Genomic DNA, 24,913 nt, shown 5'->3' on the forward strand with positions numbered 1-24,913 from the left:
TATTACACTGAATGCGATTTGTAGTTTTTCAATTTCTGCACTAGAATGGAATGTTATTGATTAAGGTAGTCCTTATTCCAGTTTGGGTATTAACACATTTTGGCTAAGCCAGGCTTTGCAGGTTACTGGAGTTAACAGATTGGAGATTAAAACAAAGTTTGTGTTGGGTCAGTGTTTTGGTAATGGTCTTGTCAGTGCATTTGCTGAAGGAAAGGCATGTCTAGGGGCAGTCCTAAATACTTTTTTTCTGAGACAAGTGGGGTATACATTGTCATTAGGTCAACTTTTATTGTGTTAGATCTACACTAGACAATAATTGCTAACAAATGTGGCAAGATGGAACAATTAGCACATAATACAAGACACTAAAAATACAGATATTTCTGCTTCAAGCCTTTTCTCACAAGTGTAGAAACCTTCACAATTATTACTCACAACCCCAGTCTACTTGTACTTAAAGGCATAGCACGTCATATACCTTGAAAGTGACACATTAGCACACTGGAGACATTGTACAGTGATTGTTCGTACCTGTTAATTTTTTTTACAAATAAACTTTGATGTTAAACTAAGATGTTAGATTTAACTGTTTTTTTTTAATAATTAGAATGAGATATTGAATTTTAGGGCAAATATTATGCATTTATTAATTTATTTATTGTTCAAATTTGCCTACAATACAGCCAGTGGGCCGACTTTGTATTAGTCCGCATTTTTTTTTTTTGGTCCTCACTTGCCGTTTGCCCCCAGACCATTTCTGTTGACTCAATGCGGCCCTTGCAACTGAAAAGGTTGGACACCCCTAATCTAAAGGATGGGAAGGAAACACTAAAGGAGTCTGTCTCTGAGATAGTTACAACTGGTTCCCAGTCACCTCACTAAATCCTGAGGATAAGTCTTGCACCTCTCCTCATCAGCTGCAGGAAGAAACCATGCAAAGAATCACTAAGATACAAATACAGGATGACACTGCACTGACAGTCAGGTAACCAACATCAAGAATTTGGGATTGTGCCTGCCAAAAACAGGTACAGGACAAAGGCCTCTGCTGAACTAATTGCAGTATGCGGGTCATGTTCCTGATGACTATTGTCCCTGCATTAATAATTCAAGCTAATCCTAAACTTAAAACATTTGCTCTAACCTCAAAGCCTGCCATGGGAAGACGGAACAGGCCCCAGCTTGAGAAACTGTATCTTGGAGGGCCCAAGAAGAGAGGGAGAGAGAGAGAGAGAGAGAGAGAGAGAGAGAGAGAGAGAGAAAGAGAGATACGTCTGCCACAACTGTCCATTACCTACAGCAGGTACCTCAAGCAATCACTTTCTGATCAGGCCAATGTCTGTCTTGCATTGCTGAGGGATTGGGAGTGGAAGGTAGCATTACATATCAAGATACATCCAGAGGATGACCACAGAGTCTCTGCCTCTTGTCTCCTCATTACTCAAGTAAACAAGAAAAAAAAACAGACGTGGACCCAAATGCTTACCAAATGAGGATGAGATCAGCAGCTGCAGAGACTTGGTGCCATTTCAGAAAGAGACTTGCCTCCAAGCATGGTTTAACCAAGACCAGTCTTCCATTATTTTCAGTCCTTCTAGCAGTACACTGCCAGAGGCTCGCCTTTTGTATCTCAGTCCTTCTCGTGGGGTCCTAACAGAGCAGGGACTGCGCACAAGGCCCTCTCTCTGATCCCTAACCCATCAAAGTTCGGGTTTACTTTGGTTTACCAAAGTTCAGTTCACAGATGTTTGAACTGCTGATTACATTCATCCTACCTCTTCAGCTGACAATGGTGTTGCTATTTTTCCAAGTAATTTTAAGATTTTCTTTTTCTGCAGGGGGGGCCTGCTACTACATCTTCAATCTCTACATATATTAACATTGAAGCTGCATCAGGATGAGGAAAAAGGCATCAAGTTAAAATTTCCCTCTTCTCTGAGTTGGTCTGACTTCACAGGTAGCAAAGTTAGGAACAGGAAATATGAGGGCATAGTCTCTGTATCAGTTGGCACAGCTCCCCTTGCAAAAAAAAAAACAAAACAAAAAAAAACATACCATTTGAAATTTGTACAACTTAAATATATTACAACTGTCAATTGGATGGCAGTAAAATTGTCCACAGCACACTGGGCATAATGCATTTAAATTCATCAAGCCGATGTAAACCCCAACCCACCACAGATACACTACTGAAATTTAGTTATATACAAACTGTTCTGTTACTTCTCAGATTAATCCTGAACTCATTACATACCTGAAGCTTTATATACAGCAATCTCATTCCCGTATAAAGCAAAACTATTTAGAAAACTGAACTAATTAATGCGAAAGCCATTAACCCCAAATTATAGCCAGAATATGCTTGGATACTGCATCATGACCTAGACATAGTAACAATCTAGTAAACATAGTCAATACAGCAACTGACTACGGAGTAAGTGCTCCGATGCTAAAAAAACAAAGATAAACCTAAACAGAAAGCTCAGAGACACTCCAAGGCTGTGGATGTAAAAGTTTTCAGATAAAAACAATTCCAAGTAGTAAACTCCAACAAATCCAATGGATGAAGTTTGAAATAAAGATAGATGTATTGTGCAGAGTTAGGTTAGCGCTTTCACCCTGTTGGGCTTCCTCAGACCTTTAATACATATAAAAACGGGGACACAAAGAATATATAGCCACCTAGATATGATATCACTTCCTACAATTAATCTATTTAAAAACTAAACAGAAAAAATCTTCTCATAAACATGCCCTAAAAATAGAAATAAAAACCTACATAAATGCATTCATGAATACAAAAATGTAAACATAAGTAAAAATACATACTTGAATTCGGTTTACAAAAATATCAGTTTTTGAAAAATATTTAAATTTATAAAAAATATATTTAAATATGTTCAAGTTTTATATAATTTAAAATGTATAAAAGAACTTAAGTTCAACATAAAATCTCATCAGAAAGGGACATTAGTTATAACAATATATATTATGTCATCTGACAGTCAATCTCCTGTTTTTCAAAGCTGGCTTAATGGAGACTTTATCATTAAGACCTGGCTTCTGGTCTGCCCTTAGCCTGATGATCCAGTCAACTTCTATTCCCTCTGTGTAATTTCTTTTTTTTTTTTTTTCAATAATAATTCTTTATTTTTCCTTTTTTTTTTTTCTAAATGTTAATACAATACTACAACCTATTTACAATATATACATGAATGCTTCCAACAGTTACATAGAGTCATTATACATAACTATACACTTCTAAATAGATATTACAGAAAAAAAAGAGAGTAAAAATCTAGTATCAATATAAGGCTTGTCTATAGACAACTCCATAGTTAGTCTGTACTTCCCGGAGAAAAGTGGAATGGAACCTTAAGCTAAGACGATTTTAAAGATTTGCTCCCATATTTTTGTATTATTTACACTTTTCTTATGATCACTAATTAATAATTTATGTGCTAGGATATGTTTTATCGCTACAATCTTGAAATTTTCCCATGAAGCCTGGGATGGATTCAACCAATTTGTAGCAATATACAGCTTCATTAACAAAAAAATATTTACGAGTATGATCCTTTGGGATCTATCCAAATTAGTTGGCGGAATATGCAGAATCATAAACTCCCAAGAGAGTGTAAACTGTTGATATCCCATTTTTTGTAGTTGGAATTTCAAAGAATTCCAGAGTTTAAAAATACATTTACAACTCCAGAGCATGTGTAAAAGGTCAGCCGTTTGATCTATACAATATGGACATTTGGGTGAGTTTTTTGAGTTAAATTTATGTAAAGTGAGACACGTATAATACGCATTATTAAATATCATCAACTGAGTAAATAATAACTTCTGAAGGGACACTGATTTTAAGGTTAAGTTAATTGCTCTCACTATTTTACTATCTTCAATCGTTAACAATTTCTCCTTCCAGTATTTCGATAAAAGTATTTGGTTATTATATTTCACCTCTTTCATCAAACTATATGACGTTGTTATATATTTACATTCCTGTGTTAAGGTTTGCCATAAGTTTAGGCAAATGTTTAAATCTTCTTCTTTAATTTTGAAATTCCTATTACTAAAATAGCTTATTGATAAGTCCTTTAACTGTCTTTTTATAATTAAATACGAGTTAGGGAGATCCAACTCTCTTAGTATGTTATGTATTGAGATACCTAGAAAGGGATATAAATAGAGTATGGTTAAATTACTTATAAGTGGGAATTTCTTAAGGTCTATCAACCGATTACCAATTTTCAAGTTCGGGTTTTTATGAAATGGTTGAAAAATCATCATATATTGTAAAAGATTTAGTGAGTTAAATAGACTTTGTACTGATATTATATATATTTTGATATGCTCCATCAAAGCGTACATTTTAAGGGCATCTTCGTTTAAAAAAGGTAATGCCTTACAATTAATACCCAGACCAGCAACATGTTTATGATTTAGAATCAATCACTTAGGAGCCCATTCCGAATTGATCCTATCAAAGTTAACTACTCTTAGAATTCTATTAGCATTTATTATTAAATAATATGTTTCAAAGTTCTGTAGTTCCAACCCACCCCTATTTTTCGGAGTCATCAGTTTGTCATAAGATATCCTAACTTTTCTAGGTTCCCATACAAATCTAGCTAATTCTGTATGAAGTTGTTTGAAGAATTTCTTGGAAATTTGAACTTGAGTAGCTCTAAAGATATATAATATTCTGGGAAATATGTTCATTTTAATAATTGAGGTCTTTGCCATTATTGGTAATTTCAGATTATCCCATCTTTTTAAATCAGAGACTATCTGTTCCCAAATTAACTTAACATTATTTACGTAAAAGTCTCTATTATCTGTTGAAAAAACAACCCCTAAATATTTTATTTTTTCTTCGGATTTTACCTGCCCTACCAATGGTAAAAGCGAGAAGGGTGTAGGCGTCTTTAATGGGAATACCTTGTTTTTTTTTAAATTTATTTTGTAATTAGATATTTTTGCAAAGTCTTCCACAGCTTTTAATATTTTCTTAATATCTGAAACTGGTGTTGTGCAGTAAATATTCAAATCGTCCGCAAAAGCAGCCATGGAAATCTTCGTACCATAAATTATTGGAGCATTGTAATAAATATTTTGTTTGATATGTAGAAATAATGGTTCTAAATATAAATTGAATAATATAGGAGATAACTGACATCCTTGATGGGTACCATTCTTAATATGAATTCTTTTTGAGAGATTCCTATTAATAACTAGATTTGTATAAGGATTATTATATAGTTTTTTTAAAGTTAAAATGAATTCTTGCGGTATATTAAAACATGCTAAAATATCAAACAAACATTCTAGGTTCACTCTATCAAAAGCTTTTTGTGCGTCAATTATGAGTGCATATGCATTAAAGTTCCTGTGAGTGGTATACGAAATCAGTGTATGAAGTGATAACGTATTATCTGTAGTTTGTCTGCCATTTATAAAACCGGCTTGTTCATCTGATATTATCAGGTTAATTACCTTCTTCAATCTATTAGCCAAAATCGATGTCATGATTTTCAGATCTATATTCAAAAGTGAAATAGGTCTATAATTATCCGGGTTATGTAAAACAGTATTCTCTTTCGGTATAAGAATAGTTTTCGAAGCATTAAAGTGCGGGTCAGTAACTTTATTATTAGTTATATAGTTGAATACCTGTGGAAGTATTTTCCCCAATATATCACTAAAAGTTTTATAGAATTCTGTGGTCAAACCATCCGGTCCCGGAGCTTTATATGGCTTCAACTGCTTAATTGCATCAGTTATCTCCTCTGAAGAAATTGGTTTAACTAAGTTCATATGAAGCTCATCACCAATCTTCGGAAAGATAATTTTCTGCAGAAAATCATTATTACTCTTATTTATATTTATTTCCTGTTGCTCACCATATACTTGTGAAAATATTAGTTCAAATGCCTTCATGATATCTTCAGTATTGGTATATGTTTTATTGTTAAAGTGTATTTCAGAGATTTGAGAAGGTATTTTCGATTGATTAATAATACGTGCTAGTGCTTTTGAAGGGGTCTGTATGTGATTGGCGTATTTTACCACATTTTCTGCTCATAAAATGATAATTTACTGTTTTGCAATAAAAAAAGGTCCTTCTGACATTTTAATAACTCCGTTTCAGTTTGTTTACTATAATTCCCAATTAGATCCTGATCAAGTAATTTAATTTTAGTTTCCAATTCTTGTATGTCTCTCATTTGTAATTTCTTATAAAAAGTAGCCTTTTGGAGAAACATTCCTCTAATTTGTGTTTTGGTAGTTGCCCATTCTATGTCAGGAGGATGACGGTGTTCCGAAAGATTAGCTAGTAATTGGTTAAAGAACTCCTGAGCTTCTTTTATTACATCTTCTTTATGCAATAGATATGGATTTAATGTCCAATTATAACCTCTAAAGCGTATCTTATGACTAGTGTCCTTATTGAAAGTTAATGTGATCCTAGAATGGTCTGACAAATGTCGAGCTTGTGTATATATATATATATATATATATATATATATATATATATATATATATACACATATACATAAAGTCGATCCTGGACCACATTTTATGACAACTTGAATAAAATGTAAAGTTATTTGCATTAATTTGATTCTTATTGTATTTAAATGGATCATATAATTTAAAATCTGTTTTAAATTCCTGCTATCACTGCTTGGTTATTAATGGACCTATGGGAGCTTGATTTATCTAATTTAGGGTCTTGGTATGTATTCCAGTCACCTCCTATTATTATATAGTAATTATTATATTGATTCAGGATAAAATAAAGTGATGTTATGAAACATTGTTGATTGGTACATGGGGCATATATGTTAAGAAGTATCACCGGTTTATCGTAAAGTTTGGATACAAGAATCACATAACACCATCTTCCCTCTTTGTCCATTTTAAAATCTAGGATTTTCTCTTGGTACTGACTTTTAATAATAATCGCCACCCCTGCACTATTAGTTGTACCCTTCCGAAGCTATTACCTCTCTGATCCATTTCTTATTTTTAAGGGCAGTCCATTGATCGTTAGTCAAATGGGTTTCTTGTAACAAAATAAAACATGCTTTTGACTGGAGGAGTAAATGAAAAAATAATTTCCTTTTTTTCAAATTCTGGAAGCCTTTAACATTCCATGAGTCATCCACATACTAAGATTTTTAAAACTTTAAAGTATATTTTAAAATTGAGAGACGATACTAGATTCAGATGTATTAGCATAGTATATAATATCTGGAAGCAATCTTGACGTCCTATCCCTAACCAGTGCCTATCCACTATTCCCCTGGACCAGGACAAACCTAGGTTTTTTTACACTGTATAAACTTCTATTGGTACACATCATTACTAAATAACTGTTCTTTATCTTACAAAATAACACACTAAAAACATGCAAAAAACCTATAATAACTACATCTAACTCTACAAAACCTAACCAAAACATTCCCTACTAAACACTGATATCTATCTACAGCTCTTGAACACATTATTTAGTTAACACAAATGATATTCCTTACATGCAAAATTACTATTCTACCTCTCTAATAGTTAACATATATTATTAGTTCTATAATTTGGTTATATTACCCTAGAATATCTAATTATCTTATTTAAATCAAACCTAAACAGATATATGACAGTACTTCTATTAAACAGTAATATTATTGACTTCAAAATAATACACTATATGTTTAATTTATATTTAAAGCATTCAATTTGACATTGCTTATCTAATCTATTTAACATTGTGATGACCATCAGCATTGGTGAATACAAGTAGCATTAACTATGCTTAGCAGATACTATATCTAAATATATAAACAATATCTAAACAGCACAGTTCCCAAAACATTCCGAACCACATCAGAAAAATAACCTTCAATTTCCCTAGGAATACCAGGATATATTATGTGTTTTTAATTTACTAACTATCCCAGCATTAAAACCCCTTTGTATCTAAACATTTACAGTATTAAAACACAATCTAAAAGCAGGAGAATAAATATTGCAGTACAATACAATATTACTGGTACATCCACATTCAGGCAAACTACCTAGGAAAATAAAATAACTATGGTAACTTTATGTTACTTCTACCATATTAATTAAATGACACATTTTAATCACTACATTAATATACAGTTTAAATCCTACCTGAATGAATTCACATTCCCTTTTACAGAAATAAAGTTAAAACATACATTAAAAGTCCACGAAGCCTCGTTTTACGTTCCCAGTAGGTTCCCCTTCTTCCACAGCAATCTACTTCCTGGTCATGAAATCCTGTCTTCGAATTCGCGAAGGGGGAACCATTACGCGGACAGACTTCCGGATGTGCCACAACGAAAGCGGACCCTCAGCAGCATCTAAAGGACTTCCTGTTGCCTCACGAAGGAACACAGTTCGTAGAAGCTGTAAAAGTTTGTGGAATCTTTGTAAACAAGCTGGACCTGCAAAAAAAACCTAGTTAATTATTAACCAAAGGGCCTGGTGAAGAAGAAAGAACAAACAAAGGATTTTGAAGCCTTGAGGTATAGTAGGGCATGGAATCCCAGTATCCACGTTGTTGTAAACAGACTGAATGTTCCAGTTAAGCTTCCGAAGTTGGGAGGGATTTGAAAATCTTCAAAAAGGTAAGTTTTGCTTCTTTTTTTGTAGAAATGGAATATTTGGATCCATCAACTGTAAAAATTCAGTGTCAGGATATTTAATCTGGAATTTAATATTCTTTTCAATAAGGAACTTGCAGTATGGAGCTAATGCTCGTCTGGCTTGTCTTATTTGCAATGGTAAATCTTGTCCCATAGACACTCTATTATTTTGCCACATAACATAACCTCCATTCTTTTTAACAGTTAGAATTATTTTATTTACATCCTGGTAATTAAGAATTTTGACATAAACCGGTCTAGGAATATTTGAGGCTTGTGTTTCCCTGAGAGCTCTATGGGCTCTTTCTATAACAATTTGCTTAGCCATATCAGCGTCCTTGAACAATATTTCCAGTATTTATATAATGGTAGACATTAAATCATTATATTGAATAGTTTCAGGAATTCCTCTGATAATTATGTTGTTCCTTCTGGATCTTGCCTCCAAGTCCAGAATCTTGTTTTGCATAGATTGAATGTCCAGGCCATGAACATCTTTTTTTTTTGTAAGCAATGTTATTCTGTCCTCATTTTCGGATATCCTAGCTTCTGATTTCTCTATCCTTTCAAGAATTTGACTGCATGTGGCACCAAAAGAAAGTATCTGGTTTGAAAGTTCTTTTAAAGCTTCTTGTATGGGCAACAAAGCAGTTTTGATGTCTTCCATGTTAGCCAGTTGATCTGGTTTATTTGTCATTCCAGTTTTTAAAAGTTCCTGTTGTTTTACAGTTTTCTGTCTTTTGATTGTTGAATCTTTTTCTGGTGACTGTAGTGCTGATAATTTGGTTTTAGTTGTTGTTTCCATGCTTTTTTCCTCTTTTGACATCGTGAAACAGAAGTCAGACAGATCCTTTGTTTAATACTCTTTTCAGAGTCAGGCAAACAATCAGCTCTAATCCTGTGAATTTAATTAGTTTCCTTCTGTTCTTTTACCTCTCAGGCAATGTTTGATTGTAGTAGAATAGTTATATCCAACGATTAATGCAAAAAATCTTGTAGTATAATCTCAGGGTTGATTTTTATTCTGAGTATCTGGAGAGCTGTAGATGTACAGTGTCTACAGAATGGCGGCCATCTTCGTCTCCCTCTCTGTGTAATTTCTAATGTCTCCACATCTGGTACTCAGTGTGTTCACTTGTAGAACCTGGAATTTGAAACTATGCTGGTCATTAGTGTGTGTAACATGCTTCGACAGTGCATTGTTAGGAGATTGTATATGTATATTGTACAGGTGTTCCATAATCCTGTCCCTTAGGCGTCTATCAGTTTTTCCTACATAAAAAGCAGTGCAGGCTATGCACTTAGCCAGGTAAACCACATGTTGGGTATTACAAGTAGCAGTTACTCTAAAATCAAACCGTTGTAGGGTGATGGGATGTATGAAATGAGATTCTACACAAATAAATTCACAAAAGTTACATTTGTTACATGGTTGCGTACCTATAGAAGAGTAAACTCATTCAAACCACTAAGACCTCTAAGATAGCATAATAGTCTCTGTAAATTCATCTTATTCCTGTAGACAAAATGAGGTTCAGTACCTACTAGTCCCTTTAACTCAGAATCCGCCATTAAGACTCCCCAATTCCTATGAAAGACATTTTTAACTGGGCCAATGTCCTGTGTGTAGTTAAGGGAAACTCTGACTGCAGATTTCCAAGTGTTTGGATGCTTTGTTGTACTAAGACAGGTGGTATCACTCCTGTCTGAAAAATAAGGTTGTGCAAAATTGTCTCTCAACAACTGGGTCCTCTCAATACCTGCATTAATCTCTATCAGACTATAAGACCTGTCTGCTAAACTTTCATATAGATGGGATAGTTCTCTCAAACCCTGTCTGTGTTAGGTTCAAACATGATGCATGTATGGCTTTGCCCCTTCACTATGTTGTTAAAAACATAACTGGGAAGCATACTCCCCCTGTGAAGAAGGGAGTTCTTATAGCAAGGCTTCCTATAAACTCCAGTGTTGAGTAGTCCGTTCGGTAACTTCTTTCTATATACATCTAAAAAGGATTTCCACTAGTCAGATTTCTCCATCGTAAAATTCAAATAATGTGTCAGTGAGTTCATTTCATCATAGAAACCTTGCAATTCAGTGTCCGAACCTGTCCACAAAAGAAACGGGTCGTCCACAGACCACATGCTCAGTGAAACTATCAAAGGCAAATAACTTTTCTTTCTCCCAATCTGCCATGACCAGGTTGGCGTAGCTGTTGGCACAAGAAGTGCCCAAAACTACGCCATCCTTCTGGAGGTATATTACATCATTGAACATAAATATGTTATTTTCTAATACAACCTCAAGTAAAGCACAAATCATATCAACTTGTGAAATGGTATAATTACTATTTCCTCTTAAACATCTGTGTATACTTTCTACCTCATCTTGATTGGGTATAACTGTAAACAGTGACTGGACGTCTAATGTCACAAAGATTAAATTCAAACCTGATGGTAGCGTGGTCAGTCTACCGTATAAATCCAGTAAGAACTGTTTGGTATCTCTCAAAATATGTGACAATTGGTCCACTACAGGTCTTAGCTGCTTCTCTATATACAAGGACAGTGGCTCAGTGACCCATCCGCTCCCTGCTACAATAGGTCTCATGGGGGGGATCAAGAGAATCTTTATGGACCTTGGGTAGTCCTTGGATAACAGGGATCAGTGGATGTGTTACAGTAAAGAATATATATACAGATCATATTCTATCATTCTGCTCATAAGTAAATCCTCTAGCATATGAAATATCCTCCTAATGTGTGTCGTCACTTCGTCTATGTGTATAGTGGAATAATACACCTTCCATCACGTAACATCTGTGACATGGTTTCCTCATACTGAATTCTATCAAGTACCACCACCGGTTCCCACCTTGTCTGCAGGTCTAATGACTTGTCATCATTTCTCAATGTATTTAGGGCAGTCCTCTGACTCTGGGTTAAGTTGCCAAACCATTTCTTCTTATTATTCTCACCACTCAATTTGTGTAGATGATCTTCTACTTTCTTAGTGAAAGCATCTAATAAAGGGTGCAGTACTGGTACATATATACTAGGTTTCTTATATTTGGGGTTGCTACTAGTATCCAATTGTTGTCCACAGTCTAGCTTGAGCTGTATGTTACGTACAAACAACTTCGTATCAATGACTAGATCAGTTATATTACTCTTACTAGAGGGTATAAATGAAAGCCCCTTGTTAAGGACACTCACTTCATCTGTAGTCAGTATTCTAACTTGAGATATTCCAGACTAGTCTGGGAATTTTTTCCCACATCTTCGAGTGTCGGGCCCACATGCTCTTCTCCAGACACCTTGCATTTCTGCCTGCCCCTGCTTATAGACCTGTTTCTCCTTCCCCTGTAGACCTCGTTGATGGGGAAAGGGGTATGCTCACTGGTTCTATCTAACTGTCCTGTTGTGGGGACTTTCCTCCTAACTACAGGCAGTTGTTCCTGTCACTGATTGGGAGTTAATAGTTGAAATACCATCAGGAATTTGTAAGTTAACCGTATTCACTATGGCATGTGTGCCTAATTCATTATGCCCTGCCGTTACAGGTGTCCACCCTATTAGAAATTCCTCCCTCTTCAGGGATGGATAAAACTGGGCAAACATTCGTGGAGACATGTAATACAGTATCAGAGGAAACAATATTATGTTTATTTACATTAATGCCTACTGCATCGTCATTTGCTAGTCCAGTGTTAACAGTACTGACAATATTATGTACATCATCATCGACAAAGCTAGGACATCTATTCAAAGTACTCAAGCCACGTCTTCGGGCCCTGTCAGTCCTCACAGGATCTGCCCTAGGCCATTGAAACACATGTCCATTCTTAAAATCAACGGTGTCACGTTGAATCTTGACTCGCTTCTGTTCTAAAAGCTTCTTGTCAAATAAAAAGACATTATCTATCTAGTAAACATGTTTAAACCACATATTGCTTATCTCAAAACACAATTACATGACCACATCATAATGGACTCTCCAAAGCTCAGAAGAGGAGGAGGAAAGGTATGCTTGTAGAAAACACTCCTCTAAACTGCACCTACCAACAAATGAGGGTCTCACTGGGCACTAGACATTTCAGTTCAGAGTAACGCTGCCAAACAATCTAAACTGCAACTTTTTCTGCAAAGTTAAACCAACAAGTATGTCTGCAATTTAAGTAAATCAGTGTGACAATTGTACCCTGGTTAACTTGAAAAACAAAACAATGAAAATTAAGGATACTGCTAGGTGCTAGGAGTAACTGAAATGGCATAAAGACAAAAAGCAAAACTACCACCAACTAAGAAATCTTACCAAAAAAATCAGGCTCTCTAAAATGAAGCAAACTATTACACAACAGCACAGACAACACACCATAATCCCAAACTGCTCTGGTATATTATAAAAAATAAATCTCCTAAAGCCATGTACCAAAGCCCACTCCTAACCCTCTTCCAAAGGAAACAAATGCAACCATAGCGTATATGTACAATGAACAATTTACAGCTACTACTGTTCACATCTACAAGCAGAAGGTAGATACATATCCTGTCCCTCAAGCTACAGTACCTAACAGGACAAAATTCCTAATTTGAAACAGTCCCAATTACAACAATGAAATGCCTGAACTAAAAGCCTGCTACATTAGCAGCAGGCAATGTTCCTGCAGAATATGTTAAACTGGGAGCAGATGAAATAAATTGGTCAGTTCTCTATACCCGTCTACAGATTCTTACAAGGATCACATGTTCCAAAAATATGGAAACCTCATATCTCCACTGATAACTAGGGGCCTAATGCAATACTATCTCCACTTTGTCAGTACCAGAAAGCTGTATCCATTATGAAACCCTAAACGTTCTGCTAGAACACTTACTCCTCCCTCCCCCTTTCACAACATGGCTTCTGGACCCATCATAGCACTGAAAACTGCCCTAATACACTTTTTAGACACAATCAATTAGAATGGAAATATAATTAACCTTATTTCATCTCAATTTCTGGACCTCACAAAAGCCTTTGATACCATATCTCTGCCCTCTTCTCCTTAACAAGCTCTCGAAACACGGACTGCTGTTGAATGGTTTTCTAATTACATACACAGCTGTACGCAATCAATCAAATGAGAGGATTTTTACTCTACTCACCAGCTAGTAGAAAACAAGGATTATCATGGCAGTAACTGAAACTTCCCTCTTACTTACAAGCCTGCTGTATGAATCAACAATTTTCACAATCTCCAGACTATACTAACAAACAAGCCTCAACAGTAACATAATGAAACAAGTGCATCAACCTCCCAAGCCTTTCTCATCACAGCACTTCCTTTGTAGAACATGAAATGGGTAGAATTACCACACCACATATCCTATCAGTAGTTCATAATAACACATAAAATAGGTACCATCCCCCTAAGACCCCCAGCCCTCAATACAATAAAATGGTACAAACCCAAAAGGAGCATTCATAGGTTCGTACTACGCTAACTATCCTTCTGAGCCATTGTAAGCCTAGCCAATTATCCCTTGTGAGACTCAAACCCTGCACCTTGTGTTTGTAAGGCAAACACCTTAACCATTAGGTGATCAACTAACACCTAACAGAATCCCAAAACTCTAGTCTCCTTACACTCAGTTAATTAAGTATAGATAAACTATTAACAGCATTCCCTTCACCATCAGACAAAAACAACCTCCTCGCTTTTAAGTACAACCTCAAACTGCATCTAAATCATACTAGAATTTGCAAATGCCCTGAATCTCTGGGTTAATACACACAAATACTCATGATTTCCTCCTCTTACCTAATAAATCACTCCTTCCTAACTGGGTTTTTTATTTCTTACTGAAGTGAGTTTAATGCACTAGTGTAAGAGCTCAGCTTATCAGCTTTCAAATAACTTGATTATAGATGTATATCACAACTTTTAGCTACAAAATGTTGATGCACTCTACTGCTGTGTTATTACATTTATACTGAATTTCCTGCTTCACTGATGTTCTGTAATGTAAACCAAAGTCATTTCTTAGAAATTACTACACTTTATATTGTGTGATACTTCCCGTTTATTCAATTTTAATAAATGTTAGTATTTTTCTTTGTACACATCTCTTTAGAGCATGTTTAAAATGTTATACAGCTCATCTACTATTTCTTGGAGCTTTTCTTCCCGGGTCACCACTGAAAACGGACATTATACCCAGTCTGACTTTCCTGGTAAACAAAAACAAACAACACAGAACAATCCTTCTACTACTGGACCCTCAGTGTTAACTTACTCAGTGCTTTTAAACACAACGCAGATCAATGCCTTTCAGACACTTCCAATTAATTAACAAGTCAACCAGGCCTAAGCTTACTACAAATAAGCACAGATTTATTACTACCCTACCCAGACCAGGTCTGCCTCTTCCCAAGGTCAACTGACATCTAGAACTTCCTCCTGGCCATGAAAGCACCTAAATCCTCCCAGTATCCAATATAACATCGGAAATCACAACTACCACAATGCCATTAAGGTCAAATGATTTGGCCATTTTCTGCTGTACCATATGCATCAGTGTTGCCTCTATACTTAAGAGTCATCTACTTAACCTCTAAAATTATTTTGCCCAACAATTAGTCACCCTTGAAAATCTAGTTTGGATTTACGGATTTCAAAAGATCTCCATTACCCTTTTTTAAAGAGATACTGACTATTCCTCATGGAAACACATCCACTCCACTGCTGACCATTCCACCTGCATCACTCTATGCAAAAAGCAAAGAAAATCATAAGATGTCAAAAGTAATCTTAAAACAGAACATTACCTTCAACCCACCCCCCCCCCCAAAAAAAAAAAACATTGACATGAGGTCACTGATCTGGTTGGTAGAACAAAATCAAGCACTAAAGTTCCAACCTTCAGTCCAAATTGCTCTCTACAAGAATTCTGAAAATCTGGTAATCCTTCGAACTCTGTTACACCAATACAACTCCTAGGCCATACACGGCTTTACTCCCTCCATTCTACCTGAAAAAAAATGAAGGCAAATTACTGAACTTTTAAAGGGTGCTTGCCTAACTGTTGCACTCCAGGTAATAATGGGCCATTCCAATGGCTTCATACAGTGCAGTAATGACAAACTCCTCCAGGTGTAGCTTCATCTTTTCAACCTCTCCTCTATCAACACGCACCTCTCTCAACGTGGAAGAAGGCACCTGTAGCACCCTTTTCAAAACATGCTAAGCCAATTGCCTGATGCTCTCACTAGGCCTATATTTCTACTATCAAACTTTGGCAAACTGTCAGATAAAGGTTCAAAATCAGATCATTACTTACCTATGTAACTACATCATCAGCTTTCTACCAGCATGGATTTATGTGGTAATATTCTCCCTCACTGTGCCATTCATCAAAGTACAAATTCAGTTCAGGTAACAGAAGCATTTTATGCAGTCCTGACCAAAGCACAAAACTCCACAAGCACAACTTCCTGTTACTTTACTCAGTGCCTGCAGCTTTAGTGCATCTACATCTAACCTTGTAACAAAACATTTGCTGTTCTTGCAAACATCCTTTCTACCACACAAAGTATCTTTGCAGTCATGACACAAAGATCAGTTCTAGCACCTATCCTATTCAGCAATTTTTTACATCAACCACTTCCCCTCAAAATCATCACCTTTATCCTCTTCGTGGACTATTACAGTTGGACTATGATAGGTTTGCAGATACCCTTTTGTGGTCTAAGAAATTACCTTCTACACCCCCCCCAATCAAAGACAAGGGGGTCAAGAACATTTCTGGTAATCTGTGGTCAGGGAATAACACAGTTAAGGCACTGAAAGTCATTTCCTAGCCCACAAAAGGGTCTCTACAAACCCATCAACAAAACTTTGGAAAGACACTTTTGACAATCTAATATGGAAAAGACAAAGGCAGATGTGACTGTTGATGTAACAGGTCTACAGCCTAAAATACTACAAACGCCCTTTACAAGTTCCAAGATCTTACAGTAAAATTATTTTATTTCATTCAAAACAGTAAAAAAAAAATAACACACTGTACAAATAACCAAGAATCATCTAATGTAAAACATAACATTGTAACAGTAAAAATAAACACCAAAAAATTCTATTAAAATCAAAAGGAGTGTATATATCTTTAAAACTGCTTCATCTACAACAGCAGCTTGTTAATTAACAACTACAAGTAGAAGCAAACAGACAAGGTGACACAACTTGAAGGGAAAACATATGGACTGGAATTAATAGCTACCAATACTGGTCACAAGCTAAGAATGCATTTCAATAGCCCATTCCAACAGACATTGCTCCAAGAAACTAATTTTCCTAAACTCAAAAGATTAACGTATCTGTGCAAATGACAATGCAGCCCAGTGACAGGCCACAATGAGTTTTCCATCTGGTAGATACCCTGGCTGAAATGGAGAGTAAAGTAGCTTTACTTGAATGAATGCCTCTCTAGCTACCCTGCTTGTTCCTTGAAAAGGTTCCAAGATTCACCTTTAAAAACAAGTTGAATCTGAAGGGACTATTATATTATAAAGAAAATGTTGCTCTCCAGAGTTTCACTTTCAAAATGGGCACCTTTCCTTGTAGAAAATGTAAGCCATGCACACACATAAATACCAGTAATCATTTCAAACATCATGTAACTAGTCGAGTATTATCAACTAAGGACATATGCAGACTGCTGTACCAAGAACATTATATATGTAGTTACTTATAACAGCTGTTCAGGATTGTGTGTTGGGAAAACCAAAAGGCAATTTAAGGATAACATTTTGCTTGATCTTAGTGATTATCAGACTTAACATCCAGACCAATGCTTTATCACAACATATTCAAAAATACCCTGGCCACAAATTTTCCTTTTTAGCGCTGAAAAAAGTGCGGGACAACTTAAGAGGTGGAGACTCGTCCAACAAAACAGAAGTCTTAGAAACACGCTGGACAGCTGATTAACAGGCAGACAGGAACCCTGGTGTCAATGGAAAGGTTCCTTTAAAACCCATACTGAAAGGCAGGAAGCTTATGAGATGATTTGTTTGGATTAACACCACCATAAGAAAGATACGTGATTTAATTCCAATATGATCTGATGAAGGCACAGCCGAAAGCTCTTATCCTGATTGGAAATCCTGGATTTATCTTATCTGTTTGCTATCAGACGTGTGATGTTTTTATGCTGCTGTTAATATTGTTTACACATTATTTTTCACTCTCTCTCCATGGTGACAGTGCAGCACATTTTATTTTTATGTTACTGCTGGTTTTAGCACAGCAGTCTTCAGTGGACTAGTGGTCTTTGTTTGTTTTACTTAGTGATTATTTATCAAAATAAAATACCCCCCCAAACCCATACACCACAGCAACCTATGCCGAGTTTGCTCTCAGCACTCTGGACATCCATGTCAATTGCTGCAGAGAGGCTGTTGTATCTACCAGAGGCAACCCCAGGACTATTCTCAGAAACAAACAGCCCTGGTGGCATCTCAAATTAAACAGAATACACAACACAAGGAAAAATATGGTAAAAATCAGGAAGAATAACTCCCATTAAGTTAACTCTCTCATCAAACTAAACAAGCAAATAAGAGGGATAATTATGTCAAGCAGCCAATTTTGAGGCTAATATAGCCTCCCCGGTGAAAGATAACCATAAGGCCTTCTTCAGCTATGTCAGAAACTTCAAGGGCAACACAAAGCAATGTGCTGAACTGGTGGTTAATGATACCACATTCACTGAGCCCCGCCATATAAGGAATCTGTTAATGAACAAATTTAGTTCCAACTTTACTACCCTCTAACCCACAACCATACCCCAAAAATACCGTCAAGAATAACCTCTCCAATTACAACTTGGGAGCATGTACTGGCTACGCTCACTAAAACAAAGAACACTGCCTGAATGGGCCTCAATAACATCCAACAATGCCTCCTGAACAGTTTAAAATATGACTTATCAGGACCCCTGGAGTCAATAACTACAGCCTTAAAACAGGCTTTGTGCCATGTGAATGCAGGACTGTGACAGTCAGCCCCCTTTCATAAGGAAGGGCCTTCAACAGATCCTGGAAACTAAAAACCCATTAGTCTGACTAGTCTTATTTTCAAAGCCATGGAAAGAATTATCATGGAAATTATCGACACTGGATCCATCCCAGTTTGGCTTTGTTAGAGGAAAGCCATGCTTACTGAATCTGGTGGACTTCTTTGAATAGGACACTAAGGCAATGGATGAAGGGAAAATGGTGTATACTGCCTACCTAGATCTAGATAATGTATCTGATACAATACCCCTTTCATACCACTGTACTAAGCCCTCAAACCCATCAGAGAGTATAATATCCCCTTCGGTATGTACCTGACCAGACATATGCAGCAACTGTAACATTCCTTACAAAAAGAATATAGGGAGTAAACACAATGTCCTACTCTGCCTAAAAGCCCTGTCTCTTTACTCACTATCATGGAGAGTTCTAGGTGATCTTCTCCAGGCATCAGGCTTCCTGCACCCTGTTTTTATTAACCTTTTGCACATCCACAAAACAAATAGCATCAGAACTGCTAGACTGAAAGACCTAAATTTTGCTTGCAACATAACTAGGACATGTTGAAGAGACCCAAGTTTGTCATTCTCTGGAACAGGCTTCCCATCCACGTGAAGGAGAGTTCTTCACTAACCCTGTTTAAGAGAGACTTGGACCAACGGATCTGTTACCAGAAATTCATCCCTGGTCTGGTGCCTATGTCTCTCTGATGGACAGAGGCAGTCAATAAATCCCCCCTATATAAATCAAATAGCTAGGCTTATATGGGCCCTAGTGGGTGTTAACTGTAAGCCAGGGATTTAACCTCCATAATCTGCATAACAACAAACAAAGAAAACAAAAATTAGCCAGAATGTTTTCTATCACTTTAATTTGTGGTTCAAGTGTTGGACAGAAAAGAGCCTGTATGTTTAGACACACCACTAAACTTGTGCTTCTTTGGAAGAGTGGCTCAGCAAGAATTAATAAACCAAGTACCATGGAAGATGAATGTTCCAATGCCTCCTGGACATAAACATTTGTTTCTAATGTACACTAGTAATTTATTTTTTTAATGTGGTCTAAGTAAAATTACAACAAAAAACTACACTTGAAAATATTACGTCCCTCTCCCAAACAGCACCACCAATATTTCTGCCTCTCCTGTGAAGGGGTGGGGTCCTATTCTGTTTCTACAGTAACATTAACAGAATGCACTGGCCATTTTTACAAACTGACAAAACCCAGCATTGAGGAAGGTAAGACAAGTGCAGACTCAGGACTTTAATTGGTGAAGGGCTGAAAAATATAGAGCTAAAGCACTCACAAAATAAATAAACAAGGATTAAAGGAAGACAAAAATCTAAACGACAATCTTAAATAAGGAGGGAAAAAAGTGTAGTTATTGAAGCATTCAATATTTTTCTTCAGAAGTTGAATCAGAAGCCTGAGGCCATTTACTGTATCCAGTGCTAAACAAGGCAACAAGAGATCTGAAGAGCAGTGGCACTGTAGTGTATTATGGGACTGGGACAATGGCAGAGTGGAAAGGTTTTATGTGCCAAGATGTCATAATGCCAGAATGCCTTGGTCTTGCTGTTACCAGTGTGGGGGTGTGCCTGTGTGTGTACATACATGCATGTGTGCATATTCCACATATTATATGTAAATATATATATATATATATATATATATATATATATATATATATATATATATATATTTATTTAACATTTGTTGACAGGGAATGTGTATATATACATATATATATATATATATATATATACATACAAACACACACACATATATATTTTATATATAAATATATATATATATATATATATATATATATATATATATATATATATATCTATATCTAGGGTCTACTTCGGAACGACGAAAATGCAAAATGTCAACCGCTCACATGAGCGAAAAAGCAGAAAGTCGATGTTAATATTTTGGGATCGCAGTACAGTGAAGATTGGAATATTTGCCCTTTCCTCACTGTAGTGTGATCTCGGAGTAGGAATATATATTTAGCGGGGGGTGTGGGGGGCAATACCAATTTTGAGTTTCTGATAGTTCACTCATGTGAGCGTTTGAAAGTTTGAGTTTTAGTTGTTCTGACATAGACTATATATATATATATATATATATACATACATACACACACACACACACACACACACACACACACACTGTATATTTACATACACAATGTCTGTTATATAGATACAGATGTCTGTGTGTGTATGTGTATATATATATATATATATATATATATATATATATATATATATATATAAATATAAAATACACACACACACACTATACCCTTCAACCTCTTAGAACAAGAAATCTGGACAAAGGCATAAATAAAAGTGGGAGAAAGGCCTAAAAATAGGGACAAGTTTTGCATTAGCATGAACTTTCTGAAGGGTATGAAGTCTGAAACTAAAGTCTCTATCATTTTCTAACTTCAGTTTTTAATGATTTGCCACTAATTTGCCAGAAAACCACAATTTTATTAAAAATGGACCAAAAATCTATACAGTTGAGAGGAATGACACACACAGCTGTGCATACACATCTGCACTCATTTTCATGCATTTGTATTTTATATGCAAGTAATGTATGTGTGTGTGTGTGTGTGTGTGTGTGTGGGGGTATTTACACACACACACACACACACACATATATATATATATATATATATATATATATATATATATATAGAGAGAGAGAGACAGATGCATACATAGGTAGTAAGAAAAGAGAATGAGTAGGTGAAAGGGACAACAGAGATAGCTAGTAACACCAAATTCACATGGGCTACGATAACTCTGAAATCAGACAGAGACAATAGGTTAAAAGTGGAAGACAGCAACAGAATACACAGCTTCATTCATGTCATCCAAAAATGGCATATGAGGCAGGCTAAGGGAACAGACCTTGTTGCTAGTAATTGAATTCTTAAAATGAAAACTGTAACCAAGATGGGGGGTGAGCACTACAAAGGTTTCCTGGTCTTTTAATTGCTTTCCTCTTTCCGAGGCAGATATATTATTCTTTTAAAATCAACCCTTTAAAGCGGTGTAAGGCAAGATTTCCACATGCCACTACAAGGTAATTAGCTGAACGTAAATAAATTCCAAGGACTGCCTTAGCATGCAAACAGTATTTAGAACTTTAAAGTGATGATTGTTCATTTCACAGTGTATAAAGCTGATTTAACAATAGTGTATGTTCCTTTAAAAATAAAGGCAGTATGATATCGGATTCTGGTCACGGCAGTCTTCCAGTTCTCGATAACATATAAGCATAGATTTTTCTCAAGTTATCAGAATTAAATACGCAATATATACAGACTCCTGAAATAATGGTGTTCTGTTGTCACCACCACTTAGCTCAGCATTTTTTTGGATCATGCATGCTTACAGTATGTGAGGAAAATCTGAAACAGAATGTTAATTAAAAGGAGTAAACAGCCCTTTTAACAGCAACCTTCTTCATTACTCATACGCAAGCAGCAAAATAAACAAAAGCAAGAAATGTAGTTACCATCAATGATGAACTTGGTGGTATCCAAGCCAACATAATCCACAAGCTCGAATGGGCCCATGGGATAGCCAGCCCCAAGTTTCATAGCAACATCAATATCTTCCTTTGATCCATGTCCTGGGGAAAAGAGGTTGAAAGTGGGAACACTGATCAATAGCTGCAAAGTGAGACAGCCAAGATTTTCATTGGCCTGACTATTTTTTTCACTCTCTCCCTCTCTCTTCAAAGTAGAATCAATCACTTCAGATAGTGCTTTGATCTAGATAGTAAATAACACAAGTGAGAAACCTTACTGAACTTGGCATAAACACTTTTCCACATGTTAAACATTCAACTATGGGGAAAGCAAAAAAAAAGTGGAGAAGCTAGCAGAAGGAAAAAATATCTGGTAAAATGTCAAAAAAGGTACACTTCATGACATCTCCGTGCCTCTAAGCAACAAGGCAGGCCTTATTTTGAATTATTTCTTTAAATCTGTAAACAGCTGACAATGCATATTAACAGTATGCACAGTCTCAAACAGCAATATGTAACAGAAAAAAAAATCATGTCTCACTGCTCCAACTAAAACAAATGTCGTCCGAAGTCAGCAATCCCAAATGAGCAGTAAGAGAATGTGATTTCAACACTCAAGAAAATTATAGGGCCAACAATATGATTCTAGCTGAATGTCAGATGCCAGAAATGAACTGTAAAAATTTAAACAGAACAGCATAACCTTTCATTTTGGTAATCTGTAGAAAATGGATGATGCCATGAAAGATACCCTGAAACTTCAATTAACCAATAATCTTCTGCAGTTGCATAAACTTCATAGATAACCCTTAATGTACTCTAACAGTTCTTTTATAAATCCAAAGGTTAATACCTATATGACATGGCAAAATATTTATGACTGCATTTTCAATGGGCGTTTACTGACAGTAACAGACAGCTAAAGCAACATTTGTCCCAAATATGACTAAAAATGAAAAACAAGGTTTACTATCAAAAAGTGTGAAGTGCAACTTTCTGCTACTTTACACTAACTGCTTCCCTATAAATGATCAATCAGGTAAATCAATTACATTTTGATATATCTATTCATTTTTTTGGCCACTATATCACGCTTCTAGTTTTGATTTCTACAGAGATTAAAAATTTCAGCAGATACCCAAGCACCTTGTACCTTCCATACTACAAATCACATCAAAACTTAAGCATGCTATGAGAAACATATTAATGAACAAATGCAAACAAACTACAAGCAACAACTCTATGTTACATGTTACGATTATGAGAGAACCAATGCTACTTCTTGCGAGAAACGAGAAAAAAATTAAAGCTTACGCAGACAATTCTGCTTACTAGAAATATACACACTAATGAAATATGATGAACTCTCCAAAAATGCACACAGAACATGTACTACTTGCGGGTATCTTTTTGGGTATGTTTGCGGGTGAGAGTAGGGTAAAGTTGTAACTAAATTCGTACAATAACACAATCGTTATATGGCAAGGCTCAGTGAATGTTGTACCATTAACCACCACTTCAACACATTGCTTTTTGCTGCCCTTGAGGTTTGTTTCAAAGGCAGCACAATGTATTTACTACAAAGCTGCAAAGCCACAGTCTACAGAGTTTACAAATGAACAGCCAGTGATAACATCCCTGAGATCTCCATGCCACTGCCTTGAGGCAGCAGCAACCTTAAGAGTTACAACACCGACATGGAGGGGATATAGCCTCTACATAGGTGCAGGAATTAAAGCCCTCCAAATTAACCTTTAAAAAAATACTTATGCACTATACAGAATTTGAAGGGGTATGTCAGAGTTTTGTTTCTTTGTGATTCAGTCTGAAAAGCTGCATTCCAAAACCTTAAACTATGGCATCTATATCCACTGATCACATATAAACTAGAGAAAAGAAAACAAAAAGGGACAAATGAAGTATTACAATTCCTAAAAGCAAGTTCATGCCACAATATAAAAAAACTAAAATAAGCAACACAGTATTTTAATAAGCTGCTTGTGTAGAACAAGAGAGAGAGTAGACAGTTTACAAACAATGAGTGCACAGGAGTGAAATGCAACACCTAGATGGATCTGACTGACCGTCATTGTCTTTGGCCAGCACTTATCTATGTTGGCAGTAAGATGCGTCTGTCAGAACTTATCTTCTTCAGTACTGTATTAACAGGGAGGATTCAAATGTGTTCTCAGCAAATCTACATATCTTGGACAGGAACTTTTGGAGTGGGTCTAACCAGTGGGATCTACATTCCTAAATAGTATCCAGCTAGAAATGTTTTCCTTTGCAGAATGCAATGCTTCCAGAGATCCACGTGAAGATAAAATGGGTGTGTTCAATGCTTCTGCATCTAACTCTGACCACTAATCTAAAGCAGTGCTTCCCTAAAAACAGAAACAGACATGTTAACATGGCTGTAGATTATGTCATGAAATCCCAACTTAAATTAATGACAGTCAACTACACACAGTTTAAGAGGTTCTTGGCAGTGTCACATTAAATGACAAGAGGTGTAAAAAGGATAATTAAGGAATCTCAAAAATCATTCAATTTCATGTAACAGACCTATCTTGGAGAATATTAGCATGTGTTCAACCAAGAGGAATACAGTAAAAGCA

General features: G+C 36.0%; 1 protein-coding gene across 1 annotated transcript in view; it reads right to left on the reverse strand.

Moving 5' to 3' along the window:
- Positions 1 to 24,913, reverse strand: part of HADH (hydroxyacyl-CoA dehydrogenase) — a 625,146-nt gene that overhangs the window by 152,990 nt on the left and 447,243 nt on the right. The window contains exon 7 of the mRNA XM_044071062.1: positions 22,281 to 22,397. Coding sequence (XP_043926997.1) covers positions 22,281 to 22,397 — 117 coding nt within the window. The remainder of the gene's footprint in view (positions 1 to 22,280; positions 22,398 to 24,913) is intronic.

This window comes from Protopterus annectens, chromosome 5.part0 (genome assembly GCF_019279795.1).
Source record: "Protopterus annectens isolate FY-2018-M chromosome 5.part0, PAN1.0, whole genome shotgun sequence".
In the NCBI taxonomy this organism is placed as follows: Eukaryota; Metazoa; Chordata; order Ceratodontiformes; family Protopteridae; genus Protopterus; species Protopterus annectens.